The 16,219-nt window shown below is 39.9% G+C and overlaps 2 protein-coding genes across 19 annotated transcripts; one reads left to right on the forward strand and one right to left on the reverse strand.

Moving 5' to 3' along the window:
- Positions 1-7,584: 7,584 nt before the first annotated feature.
- LOC108511099 (uncharacterized) lies at positions 7,585-11,408 on the forward strand. 18 transcript variants are annotated; one of them, XR_015972155.2, is made up of 6 exons: positions 7,585-7,941; positions 8,503-8,573; positions 8,653-8,723; positions 9,333-9,411; positions 10,409-10,512; positions 10,928-11,408. XR_015972155.2 is itself a non-coding variant. In XM_088708926.2 (6 exons), exons 1-5 carry the CDS (start codon positions 7,828-7,830, stop codon positions 11,015-11,017), a joined length of 420 nt encoding a protein of 139 aa, XP_088565052.1. In that variant the 5' UTR covers positions 7,587-7,827; the 3' UTR covers positions 11,018-11,041; positions 11,143-11,408. The 18 variants fall into 18 exon arrangements, 6 of the variants coding, with proteins under 6 accessions (XP_088565055.1, XP_088565051.1, XP_088565053.1 ...); XR_015972154.2 differs by having other exon boundaries at positions 10,933-11,408; XR_015972156.2 differs by having other exon boundaries at positions 10,948-11,408.
- A 964-nt stretch (positions 11,409-12,372) lies between these two features.
- LOC103701781 (uncharacterized) lies at positions 12,373-13,245 on the reverse strand. The gene has a single exon (XM_008783953.6). The coding sequence runs from the start codon at positions 13,110-13,112 to the stop codon at positions 12,618-12,620; it is 495 nt and encodes a 164-aa protein (XP_008782175.3). The 5' UTR covers positions 13,113-13,245; the 3' UTR covers positions 12,373-12,617.
- Positions 13,246-16,219: the final 2,974 nt, after the last annotated feature.

Here is a 16,219-nt window from a genome sequence, read left to right on the forward strand (position 1 = left end):
TGAACTTTGGGGCCAGCACTTTGGCCGCTGATTTGCGCTCGGCAGAGCTGATGGTTTCTTATATATATATATATTTTTTTTTCTTCTTTTTTGGTACGTAGATCTGATGGTTTTCGAACTGAAAACGACGAGTGCACCGGGACTTGGCGAAAAGCGAAACCGCACCCGAGAGCCCTAGCTCAGGTTATTTGCTTTCCGTGTTGCATCAACTTGGAGCTACCATGAACTACCACGTAAGATTAACGGAGTCCATTTGGCGAACCCCAAAAAAATATTTTTTTGGCCTTCTAAAAATATTTTTAAATAAAATAAAAATATTTAATAAAAAAATCAAAAAACTGCATTATAATATAAATATAATATTATATTATATCGTTATGTTATATAATATCAAATTATATTATATTATTATGTTATAGTATAAAATATTATATTAAGTGTATTAAAATAATATTATATTATATTATAGTAATATTATACTATATTAAATATCTATATATTAATATATATTATATTTTATTTTTTTTAATAATAGTATGCTAATACTTTTTTATGATCATGTAAAACTACTTCTCCAGTTTATTTGTGAAACACATATTAAATTTTATAGTAGTCTAAAAATGTAGTTAACAAATAATAAATAATTTTTTATAGAAGCTCTAATGGGAGTAGTTTTGTTAAACAAGCCTTAAAAACCCGACTAGACCGGCTACGTATCCATCCCATTTGGATAAAATGGATGGGATGGGCTGCAACAGAAATTAAAAAAATAAAATCGAGCTGTGACGGCTATTACCAATGAAATAAATTTTGAAAATTTTGAAAGAGAGAGAAAGATTAAAATTATATTATATTCAACCGGATTAGGAATGGAGCACATCATTATTCATATCCGACCCAAACTCTCTCCTAATATTATATCTAAAATCTACATCCGGACCAAATAAAATCCGTTCTACTCGGATACGATGAGAGCAGATATCTGATGGATCGGCTAAAACTGCTACACTGATTACTTGATTAGTATCAGTAGTCTATTAATGATGAAAGGAAGAGCGGGTATAGGGTACTCTCGTTATTAGCCACTATTATTATTTTTCCGTCAAAGAAATCTCTAAACTGTTGGTTAATTTCAAAAAAGAAGAGAGAGAGAGAGAGAGAGAGAGAGAGAGAGAGCTCTCTTGGTGAACGGTGATCCTAGAAAATTCTCTTTTTCTACTATTGCCGCCGTGATCCGCATATCAAAGGCATGGAAATGGAGAATAAGGGAAAAAAAAACAGAGAATAAAGATGGCCATTGTTCAACCAACTGTAGAGATGGGATATGTGATCCCGGTGCAAAGAGTACGAGGAGATGAGTAGGGAGAAAACGAGGAGGATGGAGGTGGTCGGGGCCATGCTCTTTCAAGATATATAGAATTTATTTGGTTCGTGAGAATTTTTTTTATTAAAATAATTTTTTGAAAAAGTTGATTTTAGAAACATTAATTTTAAAAAATTGATATATAAAAAATAATATTTACATATTTGGTTGACAATAAAAAAAATTGATGTATTCAAAATAGTTTATGGTTGGTCGAACATATACTTTAGTTTTGTAAAATATCTGTTATGCTCGTAATAAAAAAAAAACATTTTATTCCTTTCTATCTAAAAGCTCAATGATACTTTTAGAAAAAAAAATTATTCAAATTCCTATAGATTTTTATATTTGTTTTCTATAAAATAGCAAAATTCTATTCTCACGATAAATCTATTTTTTCATTTCTAATTTGAAAACTCAAACCCAATATGAGACGTTTTTTTGTTTTTTCGTCGGCTAAACTTTTTCCTATTTCACAATCAAACATTAAATTGTTAGCTCTGGCTGTTGCTTACCATAGTCATAAAATTAAATTTTAATGGCTAGAGTGCACACCAGTTATATTTGTATAACATATATTGTTATTTTTAAAAATAAAAATAAAAATACATTTTACTTATAAAACCTATATAAATGAATGCAATATTTTATAATTTTTATTTTGAGCTTATTTGAGTTGGATGATAGAAGATCAGGTAAGTTCCAAGCTCGAGTTGTTTATATTTTGAGCTAAATTCGTAGTCGAGATGTGTGACTTTTAATACGAGGAGCTCTTTTGATAGCAAATAAAATTCGGATGGTAGGAAAAGAATGGTTCTCATCCTATACACCCTCGACGAATAGGATCTGAGCTTAACAATGAATTGGTCCACAGCCCCCGGATGTTGTCAACTTGTTATATAGTCATGTACGGGTGAGGATCTTACTTGGTATAAAACACATACACCACATATTGATAGCTGGATGTGAACCCTATGCTATATTGGTTTTGGGTCAAATGTTGAGTTTTGATCTTGATTGATTCACTTGAGAAATTAATTTTAGTACTTAGAAAAGTTTAGACATGAACCAAAATTCATATGCAACTACCCAATCTAATTGAGTTCGATTTTATCTTATCCTCTCACGAATTGCTTGACTTTGATGGGGAACTGGGTATAGCTTCGAAATAGGCCTAATCCACTTGCCTATCTTGAACATTTGCATCACATCCTTGCTACAAATGAGCATTAGAATGCAACTTAAAGCCAGATCATTTAGGATACGTTTGGACACCTAAGTAAATTATTCGATGGATATAATCCAATTTAGATCGGTCATGAGGGAATATATAAGAATTTCTATCAATCGCAGCACCTCAGCACACAAAATCATGAAAGAAAGTAGGATACCGAATTCTACTGAAAAGATTAAATATCTTGTGTTTTAGGAATTATCTAATACAGCATTCCGACTTAGACAAGCTCTTCCCGCACTGCATGGGCCTCTTATATTTCCATGGCTTACAGCCCTTCCATATTGTCAGCCCAATCCACGACTGTCATTATTATAAAATATTGATTTTGGCTTCGAGTTTTGGGTGCGGACAATATTTATCTTGAAGAAGACTCGGCTACGGTGATCAAGTGAATTCAAGGCCAGCACAACTATGACGACAGGCAACTACGGCTCTGGAATATACGCAAATTTTTGAGAAAATGTGGCTCTTTTTGGGCACTCAGGTTTATCGGGAGGCAAATAGTGATGCTAACTAGATTGTTTTCTATGCTGCACATCATTCAGGAAGAATTCCTCTAGAGAATTATAAGTCTATTTTTTTTTTATCAATTTTTTTTTCTGATTTTATTGATTATACTCATGCCCGATCAGTATGAATTACTGTTGAAAAAAAAGGCCTTATAAAAATTCGGACCATCCCAACATAGAACTTACAGTTGGAGTACCGCTCTCCAAAACGTCGAAATGAGCTATCTTTCGCCAACCAACTCAACAAACGAGGCAATCGATTACTGCGACTACCTTTAGATCCTCTAATTGTTACAGCCATTTAATCTAGACGAAGAATGAATTGTCTAATGGCTGTCATCCACCTCTTTCTTTCTTTTTTTTCAGTCCATGTCAAAATAACACCACTTTTTTCTTTTGCCGGTTAAAATAGCACCGGTTTAGAGAGGGAAAGAGCTGCAAAAAAATCCAACGCAAGAGCTTGCGAGCAGATGGACAAGTTCTACTAGGAGCTGACTCCAATGTACTATTTTGGGTCTTGCAAGTTCCATAAATTAGAGCCTGGTATGTAAAAGGACAATCTGCTGGATCAGCCGAATCATTTATTTTTTCCCAGGACACCGATTGATTTTTAATCAATAACAAAAAAAAAAAAAAGAAGGAGTTGTTCTCTCTCTCTCTCTAAACTTTCTAGAGAGAGATTAAGAGTTTCTCTCTTTTCAACAAAAATTTTAGGACCATCTACGACAGGATATTTAGCCACCACACAGTGCAGTACCATCATGGATAGCCACCATATCATCTATCTTGGAGAAGGATGGCTCTTCTTTAACTCCACATATATCATGTATCGCACTAAAAAATGTCTAGACACATTTCTAGCAACTATTGATAAAGGAATAGAGCTTTGCGGTGCAAAACTAACATTGCAAAGGATTTGAATTCAAAACTCTAGCTCTAGCTCTTGCACAGCCTCGTTTTGATCTCGTTGGCCCCTTGAGTGCGGAGAGTCCCCAACCCCTCCTCCTCCTCTCTCTCTCTCTCCATCCAATCTCTCTCCCATTCTCTCCTTTCCTCACCTTTCTCCCTCCTCTTGTTTCCCTAGTGTGGGAGTTGCTTGGTGTGAGCCCTAGACCCTAATGGTTGTATATTGTCCGGCTAAGGTGATAAGGATCCAACTTATGAAGCAAGTGTTAGGTATGACGATGGAGGGAGGCCATGGTGGTGAGCGAAGATAATGATAGTGAGGAGAGAGAAGGCTCAGAAGCAGTTTAATGTATTTGAAGGCCTAAGGCGAACTCAAAGGTCTTAACAGCATTTGGAGCCCTCAATAGATAAATAAGTAAAGAGATAATAAATTTCTTTAGGTAAGAGATACGTCCCAATATAAATGCATTTGGAGGCCTCAATGCATTTATAGCTATAAAGATATGTAGCATTTAAGGCTCTCAAAAGATATGTAGCATTTGAATTTGGAGGCCTCAAATGCATTTGGACGCTCACATCGTAACTCACTATAATAAATGCATTTGGGGGGCAGGGCCTTAGATGACTAAGGTAGTCACCTAAGGTTGAGCCGGCCCTGAGAAAGCTGCGATGGCTGACTAGTGACAAAAGAAGACTATGATGGCGGGAATTTGTGATGCAGTGGTGAGTGGAGCCGACACTAAAGTCATAGTGAAAGCAGGCTGTGGTCATGCCCTTTCATCCTATGCTCCCAATGGGGCGGGACGACTACGATCCATATGCATTCGGAAACATAACTACAGCAGATCTAAAGCCATAAATAATTTAAACGAATTATAGAATACATTCAAAATATCAGTTGAATCCAAACCATGATCATAAATTGGTGTTAATAAATTACTGCTAGAGAAATTATTATTTCACTTGTATGTGATGCATTCTATTAAGCAATGGGAATAAAATTTAAGTTGTGGATAATTGATTACATATATTTTTTGTGATCATTATAATTTAATACTCTTTTAATAATTATAATTGTTATAGAGTAATTTAGTGGTGTGTGTATGAGAATTCTCTCCAAGTTATTGGTCATATTATTTCTTGCCTTTTTTTTTCAAAGTCATAAGAGAGTTGGGATTTGCTCGTGAAAGTAGGAGAATAATAGAATATTTCGGGGACCAAAGTTCTCCCTCTTGGTCAACGGCACGCCCTCACATTTCTTCGAGTCCACATTGGGGCTACGGCAGGGATGTCCTTTATCTCCATACTTGTTTATTATTTGTGCTGATACTTTGTCACGAGCTTTGCAGAGAGTTTGCGCTAGCCGGGAGCTGGTGCCGTATAGTCCGGCACCAGGGGCCCGACCCCTTTCCCACTTATTTTTCGCTGATGATTGTCTTCTTTTGACCAGGGCACGAGTGGCTGAGGCACGGGTTCTTTGCAGGGTGGTGACGGACTATTGCATAGCGTCTGGCCAGAGAGTGAACTTCCGGAAGTCAGCTATTACCTTCAGCCCCAGTACGGAGTCCAGAGTTCGACAGGAGATCCGGGGGTTACTGCAGATACCAGAGCAGGAGGGGACGCTGACCTACCTGGGAGTTACCATCACCGGCCGACGACCGCGAGTGGCAGAGTGCTCGGGCCTGGTGCAGCGGGTACAGAGCAGGCTTGAGGGATGGAGAGCATCTTCCCTATCCATGATGGGGAGATTGACTTTGGTCAGATCAGTGTTGGGATCCATACCGATGTATCTCATGGCCAACACTGTTATGCCAAAGACGACCTTGTTGAGGATTGAGCGTCTTCTTCGGAGTTTTTTGTGGGGCTCACACGGTGGAGGCCATGGAGTGCATTTGGTGGCTTGGGAGCAGGTCTGCCGTCCTATTAGTGAGGGCGGTCTTGGGGTGCAGTCCCTGATGGAGAGGCGCGAGGCGCTCATCGCTCGGCATGCAGTTCGGTTTATACTTGAGCCACATAGCCTATGGAGTCAGGTGATGGCAGCCCGATATGGACGAGGGGGCCTAGGGGGGGCATGGAGGGGCCGCCGAGTCTCTTTCATGTGGCGTGAGATTGTGAGGCACTTACCGACTGCATTAGCGAGCACCAGGTGGCTGATCGGCGACGGGCAGAGCATTGATGTGACCAGCGAGCCATGGGTGGACACCGTGCCATTGAGGCGTTGGCCGACCATGGTCGATGTAGAGGCAGTAGAGGGACTACGGGTTAGCGACCTTTTGGCAGGAGGTGGAGTAGAGTGGGATGATACTAGACTTCGACAGCTATTTGGGGTACACCTCGCAGCGAGGATCCGGTCTCTTCCGTTACCAGGATGTGGGGGGCGGGATGTCAGGGTATGGGGCACATCGAGCCAGGCCAGTGTTAGGCTAGGAGACCTCTCCCGTGTCATCCAGTCAGAACGGGAGAGGGGGCCGGATTGCACATGGATCTGGAGGCACGGTCTCCACCCGCGGGTAGCCCTCTTCTTATGGAAGGTGTTCTGGGATCGCCTTCCGACGAGAGCTGCGCTGAGTAGGCGTGGTTGGGGGATCCCTGCAGAGTGTGGAGCGTGTGGGGCTGTGGAGTCGGTAGACCATGTGCTCTTTCAGTGTGTATGGGCGAGATTGACATGGCAGTGGGCCGGGATCTCGCAGGAGGCCCGGAGTGACAGGCCACAGTTCCTTCACATGATACGACAGGGGCTACCCAGTTCTGGGACGTGTCAGGAGGCTATTAGAGCGACTTGCACAGCGCACCAGATTTGGCTGGCAAGAAATGCTCGTACTCTCGGCGACCGCAGGGTGTCACCGAGGTTTGCTGCGGAGCTTGCTCGTGTTCAGGCCCTTGAGTTTGTACCCACCACCTCTTCAGACAGACCTTTGACAGCTCGGGACACCTGGGGCCCCCCCTCTGCTTCGGCAGCCCACCATATGGTGTTTTTCACCTGGGAGCCCCCACCCCCGAGTTTCCTCAAGGTCAATTTTGACGGGTCGGTGTTGGACGGCGGTGCGCGGGGTGGTGCGGGCTTTGTTATACGAGGCCCGCACTCCAGGGTAGTTGCAGCAGGTGGCTGCCAGCTGTTCGATACGTCGGTTCCGGAGGCAGAGCTTCGAGCAGCCTGGGCGGGCGTGCGCCATGCGAGGATGATCCTGCGAGCCAGGTCGATCATTTTGGAGGGCGACTCCACCACGGTCATCGGATGGATTCGGAGGGGGGCGACGGGTGATGGTACAGACCACCCTTTGATCCGCGACATAGGGAGCATGATGGGAGATGAGCGAGCCTTTCAGGCTCAACATGTATTTAGAGAAGCTAATGGGGCAGCCGATTGGGTGGCGGCCCATGCGGCTCATCACTCAGGGTATACCCTTTGGTCGGGGGAGGAGGAGCTGCCACATGCGCTCCGCGAGTTGCTTTATTTTGATTTTCTTGGATGTATTCGTACACGTATTGTATGAAATATCCGTTTTCAGCAAAAAAAAAAAAAAAAAAAAAAAAAAATAAAAAATATTGGGCCAAAAATCAAAATCCACAAAGGTCGACGTTCACATGATACTTATTAGAGAGACAAGTAGGAGGGGAAGAGAGGGAAAGAGAGAGGCGGAAGTTCCACGGCCCATCAAAGCGGCACTGGCCTTCCGTTTCCCTTCCCCGTGCTTTCTCTCTCTTCTCCCATCACCGGAGAAGGACGCGAGTGATTGAGAAGAATTCCAGAGAGAAAAGGAGATAGATGTGGGTATTTTTTTCCTCCAATATCGCTTCCGCTGGTTCTGGGCATGGCGGTGGCAATCCTGCGGTTTTTCGCGTGGCTGGACGTCCTCTTTGGCGTCAGATGCGCCTGGTTCTGCTCCCTCTCCATCATCATCCTCGTCCCCGCCGACATCTGGACCGTTAGATCTCTGCTCGCCCCTTCCTACTCTTATCCCTCGCTCTTTTTTCCCCTTTTTCCCTTTTAAATAAATCTTATACTGAATTTTTCCATCAAGAATAAAGGTTTCCATCAATCCCACCTCTTTCAGTTCTAGCAGTGTTTTACTGTTTTATTGGTAAGGTTGATTCATTTGGGCCTGTGAGAAGGGATGATTTGGATTTTTATCTAATTGAGCTCTTATGAAGTAATTTCTTTTCGTTTTTTTTCCTCTTGTTTTGATTTCGTATGGAAGGAAATACTTGTTGAAGATTGAATATGGATTAAACCTGTATGACTGCATCTTTTTCTGGCAATAATAATCACTAGGATTAATGCAAACGTTCCGCAAACCTCTGTCCCTGTTTGGGATTTAAATGAATCGTTATGAGAATAATGCGTACCCCTATTTCTTGTTTTCAAGGCATTAAATATTTTGCTTCTATATATATATATATATATATATATATATATATATATATATATTCCTGTCTACTTATGAAACCTTGCTTTGTTTGATCTTTATATGGTTTCCTTGTTGAAGATCGGGATGTCGATGTTTTATTCATTAACTCCAAGAACAAGAAGCTCAGTTAGCTTGCTTATGATATGCTGGTAAGTTTCTATGCAAGTTCTATTCCTGTTTAACTATGTGAAATGATTTTAGACTAATTATTGCATGTTGATCTTATAGTTATGCGAGAACGGTTGCATGCCATGCACCACCTTTTTCTTATAGTTTTCTTAACCTCATTCATCTTGAAGGTAATGCCAAAACAATTTGTGCAAAAGTAACTGTTCATCGTACTATTTTCCTTTTTTTCTTTTCTTTTTTCCCACTTGTCTTTTTGTTTCAATTTAATGATGTTCATGAGAAGCGAGCCTGAAATATTAAGAGATTAAAAGCATTTGTTTCCAATCAGCAAAGGACAACAAAAATGTGGTACCTAATTTGAGGCAAGATATTTGGTGCATTGGCTCAAGATGAACTTTAAAGCAATCTTTAAAGATCCCAAAACTTCATCCAATTTGATTGAACAATTGCCTAATGGAGGAAGATTGTTAACTACCATATATGTTTCTTATGTATAAGGTTCTAGATTGTGAATCACCATTTGGTGAAGACAATCAAGGAATTCGAATTATATAGATATAATGTTATTTGTTCCATATATATATGGAATGCCATATTATAATCACATGGTATATCAACGATTTTTCGAAACTGTTTTGCAAAGAATGGGTTATATTGATGATGCCATCTTTTTTTTTGTCAAAGTTTTAACAAACTACCCCATTATTGTGGTTGTCTACACTTTGTTTTCTGCAAGAAATTTTTTTAGGCAAATAACAGTTTTTTGTTTTTGTTGGAAGCTGGAAAAAGTTCTAGTTCGAAAATAGGAGGAAGATATGCACAACAACCCAGATCTCATACAAAAATGCTAGCCAAAAGGTATTATTTGTTTTTCTTAGCCTTGTATAAGTTTCTAAAATTTTTCCAGCATATAACTAACATGGAACTAAATATATACCCGCTCGAATTTTCACATATTCCTCCTATTTAAGCCTTGACGTCGCTGCTATGCTAAAGTTCTAAATCCAGTCAACTCCAAATGTGAACACCACAATTAGTCTGTGTTGAGCCCTAAATAGGCCCATGCTGCAGTATCCCCAAATCGACATGGGCCACCAGCTGAGTCCACTTTGTTACCATTTATAATAATCTAAGATCTTATCCAAAAAGGTTAGCTGGAAGATATTATTAGCATTCTTTGGCCTTGTATAAATATGCAAGGTTTTTTTAGCACATAACTGATACGGAGCCAGACAAACACCTCCACGGGTTCTCACAATATGAATGGATTTGATCCATTGGGAACAATTATCCTGCAGAAATGTGAGTGTGATTTTTTTCCGTCTTTTGTGATTCTTTAATGCTGTCCCTCTTTATGCCTTCTTGCCTCGACAGACATATCCACATGCAAAAATTTTAGCTGTGGAGCCTCTTGATTGAACCTGTCAAGAGCATGCCTTTGCATAATTCTAGCCTCAGTCTGGGTTCAGGCATTATTTCTAGCTGACGTAAAGCCTTGGAGCTCACTCATATGTGGTGGTCTTATTGGTCCTTGCTACACCTTATATGTTTTTTTATAAACTTTGCTCATTAAACTGGTATTAACTATTTTTAGACCATTTCACATATGGATTATCTTCATTAAACAGATTGTAATTATCATTGACACTATGCTTGGTCACCTCTCTAACGGCAAGTATTGCAATTTGTTAATTAAACACCCTACAGGTTTAAGTTTTACTTGGTTTCATTGTCAAAACCTTCGTTGACCTGGTCCTTAGAAGACCTCCGTAGTGTTATGAGCTCTAGGGAGATTGTCAGGTTCCATTTTCTCTCATGCAGTTTCTTATGTGATTATGGCCCTCTCTGTTTACAGAGTGGCCTTGGCTTCAACAAGGGTGTAAAGTTGGCGAGCAAGTCGTAGCATTGGCAAGAATTATCAATGATACAGATATGGATCTTGAATCTGGTGTCTCACTAGTATGTTACCTTCCAAGTTGTATTATGTTAGTTGCCAGAAGCACCATCCATGATTTCATTTTCGTAATGATAGGAAAAGAGAAGGAAATGTTTGGTTGAGGGGGTGGGGGGGAATAATTTTACTGCTCATCTTACAGTTTGCATGTGTTCTAGAATTCTACATTTATGTTTGTCCAGATTTTAGAAGTAGCACTTCCATGTCAGATTTCTTCGTAAGTAATGAACTCTTTTTCTTGCTGGGCAAGAAAAATTACAGCAACCATCCTAGTAAAATTTTCTGCTTGAGAAATCAGAGAAGCTGCATCTATTGAACAGCTCACATGGCTTCTGCCCAATTCGAGGATTGTATTTTGCCTTTATGCATTGTATATGTTTTATTACTTCAACCTCATTCATTTCATTTCTGGCCATTAAGCTCAGATATTTGGCATTCAGAGTAAGGGCATGTGAAGATGAAAAGAATTCCATCAAAAGCTCTGAAAGAGGAGAAACAGAAATATGGTAGCAGCAGAGAAGCCATTGCCAACAAGTATGCAACTAACAAGGAACAACAAGGCAGGAGGTGCTCATCCTCCAAAATATCAAAACAGAATGACATTTCACCAGCTTCATTCTCTTTGCGTGGTGCAGGTATCTCAGAGGATCATTCAATTGGCAGCATGGCTGCCTTCTCCTCAGGGATGGCCTTGACATGGGCATCAATGAAGACTGGATTTCAAAATTTTAGGGCCAACATATGGGCAAGGAAATTTCTTCTGCTGGGTAAGGTTCAGGAAACTACACATTATACTCGAGTTTCCTCCTTTTGAGTCACTTGATAAAGTTTTTCAGACTCTGAAGCAGCATCCAACTAGGGACCATAACAATGAATATGGTTATGGTTGTGGTGATGATGATATGAATCATGTCGTGAATTTCATAAGCGCATTCAGATATATAGTATGGGCCGGGCACGCTCATAATAGGAAGCAAAATTCAAATCTGGTTTTACCATATCGGTATTTTGTTTCATGAAAACATAATGGAAGTTGTGCAGAACTACAGATTATTCAAAAAAGCTAACAACTCGTCACTTTTTCCCTCCAAGGAATTTGGGTTAGCATCGGAGATTGATGATACCAATACCCATATTGCTGTATTTGTTATAGGGGCTGAGCACATAACTCAGACAGCAGTGAATATACCTTTGTTCATTTGGTTTCATCTCCCTTACATGGAATCAGAGAATTATTGGAGTGCTGCTTGGTTTGACAAAAGAATAAATAAAACTTTTCTTCTTGAAATGTTGCCAATTACTTTTGATATGGCGTGAGCTCACTTTCCAGGTGGTGAGAAGAAGGGTGTCAGAAATCCTTTCTAGAGCATGGAAACTGGTTTTTCGAGGTTTCTGTTTTCCAGATCTTAATGACTTCTTCTCCATGTTGCAAATTGGATGAAAAAGTGACGAGGTAGATTTGTAGTTTCTTGCTCTGGAATTCTAAATATCAATCCTGATGAGATGATCTGGTGGTACTGATGTGGCTGTACGATTAGATGTTTCTGATAGGTGCATCCTAACAATTGAGATTTGATTGATGGATTTACGATAAGTCTGTCGGTGGGTTTGATAACAATCAGATGCATTAGTCAAGGTGGTTTGAGGAATCACAGGTTGTATGATTCAGAATTGGTTGTGTCATTCTATGTTGCACCATCCACAGCCAAAACTTTACCTGTTGGAATGTGCCCTGGGTGTCCACTGCACAAAAGGTAGGAAACATCTATAGAGGGTTTTTGACAACCTCTAAGAGGTATCTCATTTAATAAGTAATGATCCACACAAGCAAATTAAAGCAAGCAAAAGTATAAGAATCCCTGATCTCAACCAAACCTTGTCAACAGCACCAAAAATTAAACCCTGTCAACTTGTGCTGGGTACAAAGAAGAGTTTAAACATGGTATTCAAATTGTTCAACCTTCTGAATAGAAGGTCCCCACCTTCTCATACTCAAAAGATAAAGGGTTTTACATCATATCCATGACAACTATAGCTTCTCATGCTAAGAATCAATCTTTTTGGTGATGCTTTATCTTATTCCGCTGTACAGGTTGAAGCAAAAAGAGGATTAGAACAATACCCACTTGGCAGAAGACTTCTCCTTCATGGTCTTGGAGTGCGACAAGCTTCCGTCCATCTCCTTCTTTCTACCGTCTGAACCAATCATCAGCCTTGACCAGAACCTTCCTTTCTTCTTCCTCTTGTTGTTGTTGTCTTTCTCCTTCCTCCCCTTTTCTTTCTGCTTCCCTCTGTCTTCCTCGCTGTTCTCTCTCATCACAAAGGCCAAGGATCGGCTCTTCCTCAGTGGTTTGGATTTGCCAGGGTTTCCTTTTAGAAGGGAGAGCCATGTGGTCTTGGTGTCTTGGTTAGGAGGGGAGTTAACTGATGAAGAGAGATTGGAGTCAGAAAAGCATGAAGAGGTGGAAGAAGCATTGGTGGTGGCTGTAGAAGAAGGGGCTGAAATATGAGACAGCCTCTCTCTGAGGCAGAAAGGGCAAACCCCTTTGGACTGCCTGTGCTCTGGATGCCTCCTGCACCTGCCATCCATCTCTGACCTTCCCATCTCTCTCTCTGTGTATCTATCTATCTATCTAATATGGTGCAAATCTTATTAGATCTCTTATATTGATCTCAGTTTATTATCTTCCACGGGCTCCATATATAGATATAAATATAGAAAGGAGAGAAAAAGGAATGAGGAGCCGAAGGTGAGCTTCTGGGATTCTTCCTGTCATGTGTTTCCACATCATACTTTGGTATTTGGTCATGCCTTCTTTTTATTGTAAGTTGACCATTCAAGTCTGGAAAAAATGACGCGAGCCCACCCAACCCATTACTCGCCGAGGAGAACAAGTCGTCTCAGAGTCGTGCACACAACACGCGGTGCAGCGACCTTGCCCATAGGTTACTTCCGCAAGAAAGTCCAACGGGCGAGTTAAAAAAGACGCGCTTTATTTATTTATTTATTTTTTTGGCATAATGTGTAGGAACAGAGTCCGACCTTGCCCACAAGACTTTTTTTAAATGATGAACAATAAATAAGACACAATAAATAAGACAATCTAATCAGCAATCCTACTCTCCTTCCAATACACATGAACAACCTGAATAGAAAAGCAGCTGGATACCAATCTCTAAATATTTCTGAGTAATGGATGACCATCGTCCTATTTCTCAGCTTGACAAATCCACTCAATCACCATAAAAGAGTCTTCCTTCAGGATGATACGGTCAGTCCATAGAAAACTCCTCGTATAGGTGATCCCCTCGATAAGTCATATCGCTAATGCGTTGCCTGCCTGCCACAACCAACCTGAAGTTGTAGTTCCAAATCACAAACTTCGTCTCTTCTCTGTCCCCGCATGCCAAGACGCTACCGTCAAAATTCATCTTGAGGTGGCCAAAGGGTGGGGCTTCTAGAAGACAAAAGTCACGCGAGGCGTTGTAGAAGCGATATGGAAGGCGGACGAAGCCCACCAACGTACCAGCGTAGCACCATAAATCAAGCTTGATTGCCCATCATATCATGTTAAAGTTGGCCAGGAGGTCTCTGGTGGCGCACAATATTATTGTGTATTTATTGATGCTTCTTCATGGTCGCATACTTGCATGAGTTCCCAGCGGCAATATCCTGGAAGTTAGCTGAAAAGAGGACGTCGAGGAGGAAGGCTAGGAGGATGTTAAATTTGCAGTTCTTGCAAGCATAATATCTAAAATTTTCAAAAATTTTGGGATTTGCCGAACTAAAATTCAGGGTGTACAAGAGATATCACTTAAATGTAATATCCAATATTACATCAAGGGCCAACTATATTACGACAAAAGTGGTTACTAGCAATATTTTTAAATACCACTGTAAGGAAACAAAATATTGCAAATATTTTAGCGGTATTTTTGTTTTATTTGTTTATGTACCATCTTAAGATGGTGACGGCAATTAATATCGATATTGTCAAAAAAAATGATATTTTTTTTTTTTTTTTTTAGCGGCATTTGTAAGTGCCTTAAGGCTTCAATCTCAGTATTTTATGTATGTTGGTAAAAAATTCTAAAAAATAACTATATATCCTAAAATTTGAACAAAGGGAGGAGTTCGCTTGTTTGATTTACACAAGAATGCTTTATTTAACTTATAAACATATATTCATATCATTAAATAATAATTTGATGTATATTCTAATATTTTATATTTTAATCATTATTTTATTGAAAAATCTTTTTCTTTTTCATAAAAGTTAAAAATGAACTTACTTTATTTTATTCTTTATAATAATTTCAAAATTTTATTGTGACAATATTTAAAAATTAACGTTTGTGTGTCATCATGATCATATATTACTTTGTTACAAACTCTCTAGGAATAGTTAATTCATGACTATTTTTATTTATGTTGTAATAAAAGGTAATAATAATTTTTGATGCAAAAAATGTTAATATTATTATATTATTTTTTATCTTAAATAATTTTTGATTTTTAATATTTTAATATAAGTCCGATCCAACCGGGGATCTATATATAGTAATGCTAAGAAGATATGCTAACTTGTTATAAATATTTTTACCATAAAAAGTTTCAAGTATGAGAGGTTCAATGACCACCACAATGTGTATGATAGCATATTGGATAACCTCGGTGTGACCAAATCTTCTAAAATTTCATATATTATGATATTATTTATTGGCATATTAGTTAAAAGCCATAATAGTTGTTCTATTTCGATCACATCAAGTTATACCGTAGAATACAAATTGTAGTAGTATTTACAATAAGGTGCCGCCAATAAAAAATATTCATCGGAAAATAATGGTATTTATTCTAAAATGCAGCAAAAAAAATTTCATGGCATATGATAAGAAATGTTAGAAACAGTTTACCACCAAAAATTCAGATTTTGGAGTCTATTTAGAAACCTTTTTTTTTTAATCATAAAGTTTAGAGTTTAGACTTCCTGCTTCCAGCCATGACAAGAGGAACCGATTATCTGGAGAAGTCATAAAAATATGGATATAATATGTTTTAGATTTTTTTTTTTTTTTTTTGAAGGGACTCTATGCTGGGAACAAAGCAAACTTTTTCTCCATAGTAGGGGCAAAGCAAAGTTCCAATGTGCCGGAGTCACACCAAAATCCGTCCTTCCTTCCTTCGCGGCAATCCACCGTTGGATCGTCCAGAGCACAGATGTCAAAGCGGATCGACACCAGCGTTCATCCGCGTGCACAGCTCTCAAAGCGACCAGTGGACGATCTAACGGTGATTCGCGCGAAAGACAGCGCCCGTGTCCGTCCGACGCTCCGGAACAGGGGGGCGGCAACTCTCGTGAATCTCAGACTCTTTGTCCTTCTCGGTCTCCAACCCGCTTTTGCCGACACGGGTCGGCGCGAGGAGTTAAATCAGAATCGGCGAGTTTCGTGCGGGCGAAGGCGAGTACAAAGGCCAAAGTCGGCCGCTCCACCCGTGCGACGACGTCAGTTTTGTCTCCACCTCGGCTCACGTGTTCCGCCCATGGAGAAGGCCGGGCAAGTACACCCACGTAGAAAACCACGCGGCCGGCCGTCTCAACCCCGACACGTCGGGGGAGGTCCTCATGTGGGCCCCCTGCTTCTTAGAATATTATGGGCTGTCGCGGTGGGTGTTGACAAAGTCGGTAGGTTTAGTAGCCAGCCATTCGT

This window comes from Phoenix dactylifera, chromosome 12 (assembly GCF_051530095.1).
Source record: "Phoenix dactylifera cultivar Ajwa chromosome 12, Ajwa_hap1_PhDact_Kaust_v1.1, whole genome shotgun sequence".
Classification (NCBI taxonomy): Eukaryota; Viridiplantae; Streptophyta; class Magnoliopsida; order Arecales; family Arecaceae; genus Phoenix; species Phoenix dactylifera.

What these genes read in the sequence shown, in the direction of transcription:
- LOC103701781 (XM_008783953.6), bottom strand. Translation starts at nt 13,112, where the DNA reads ATGGGAAGGTCAGAGATGGATGGCAGGTGCAGGAGGCATCCAGAGCAC.
- LOC108511099 (XM_088708924.2), top strand. Translation starts at nt 7,828, where the DNA reads ATGGCGGTGGCAATCCTGCGGTTTTTCGCGTGGCTGGACGTCCTCTTT. An exon ending in TCCCCGCCGACATCTGGACC is followed by an intron (nt 7,942 to 8,502) that starts GTTAGATCTCTG and finishes TCCTTGTTGAAG; the next exon opens with ATCGGGATGTCGATGTTTTA. An exon ending in TAACCTCATTCATCTTGAAG is followed by an intron (nt 8,724 to 9,332) that starts GTAATGCCAAAA and finishes TTTTGTTGGAAG; the next exon opens with CTGGAAAAAGTTCTAGTTCG.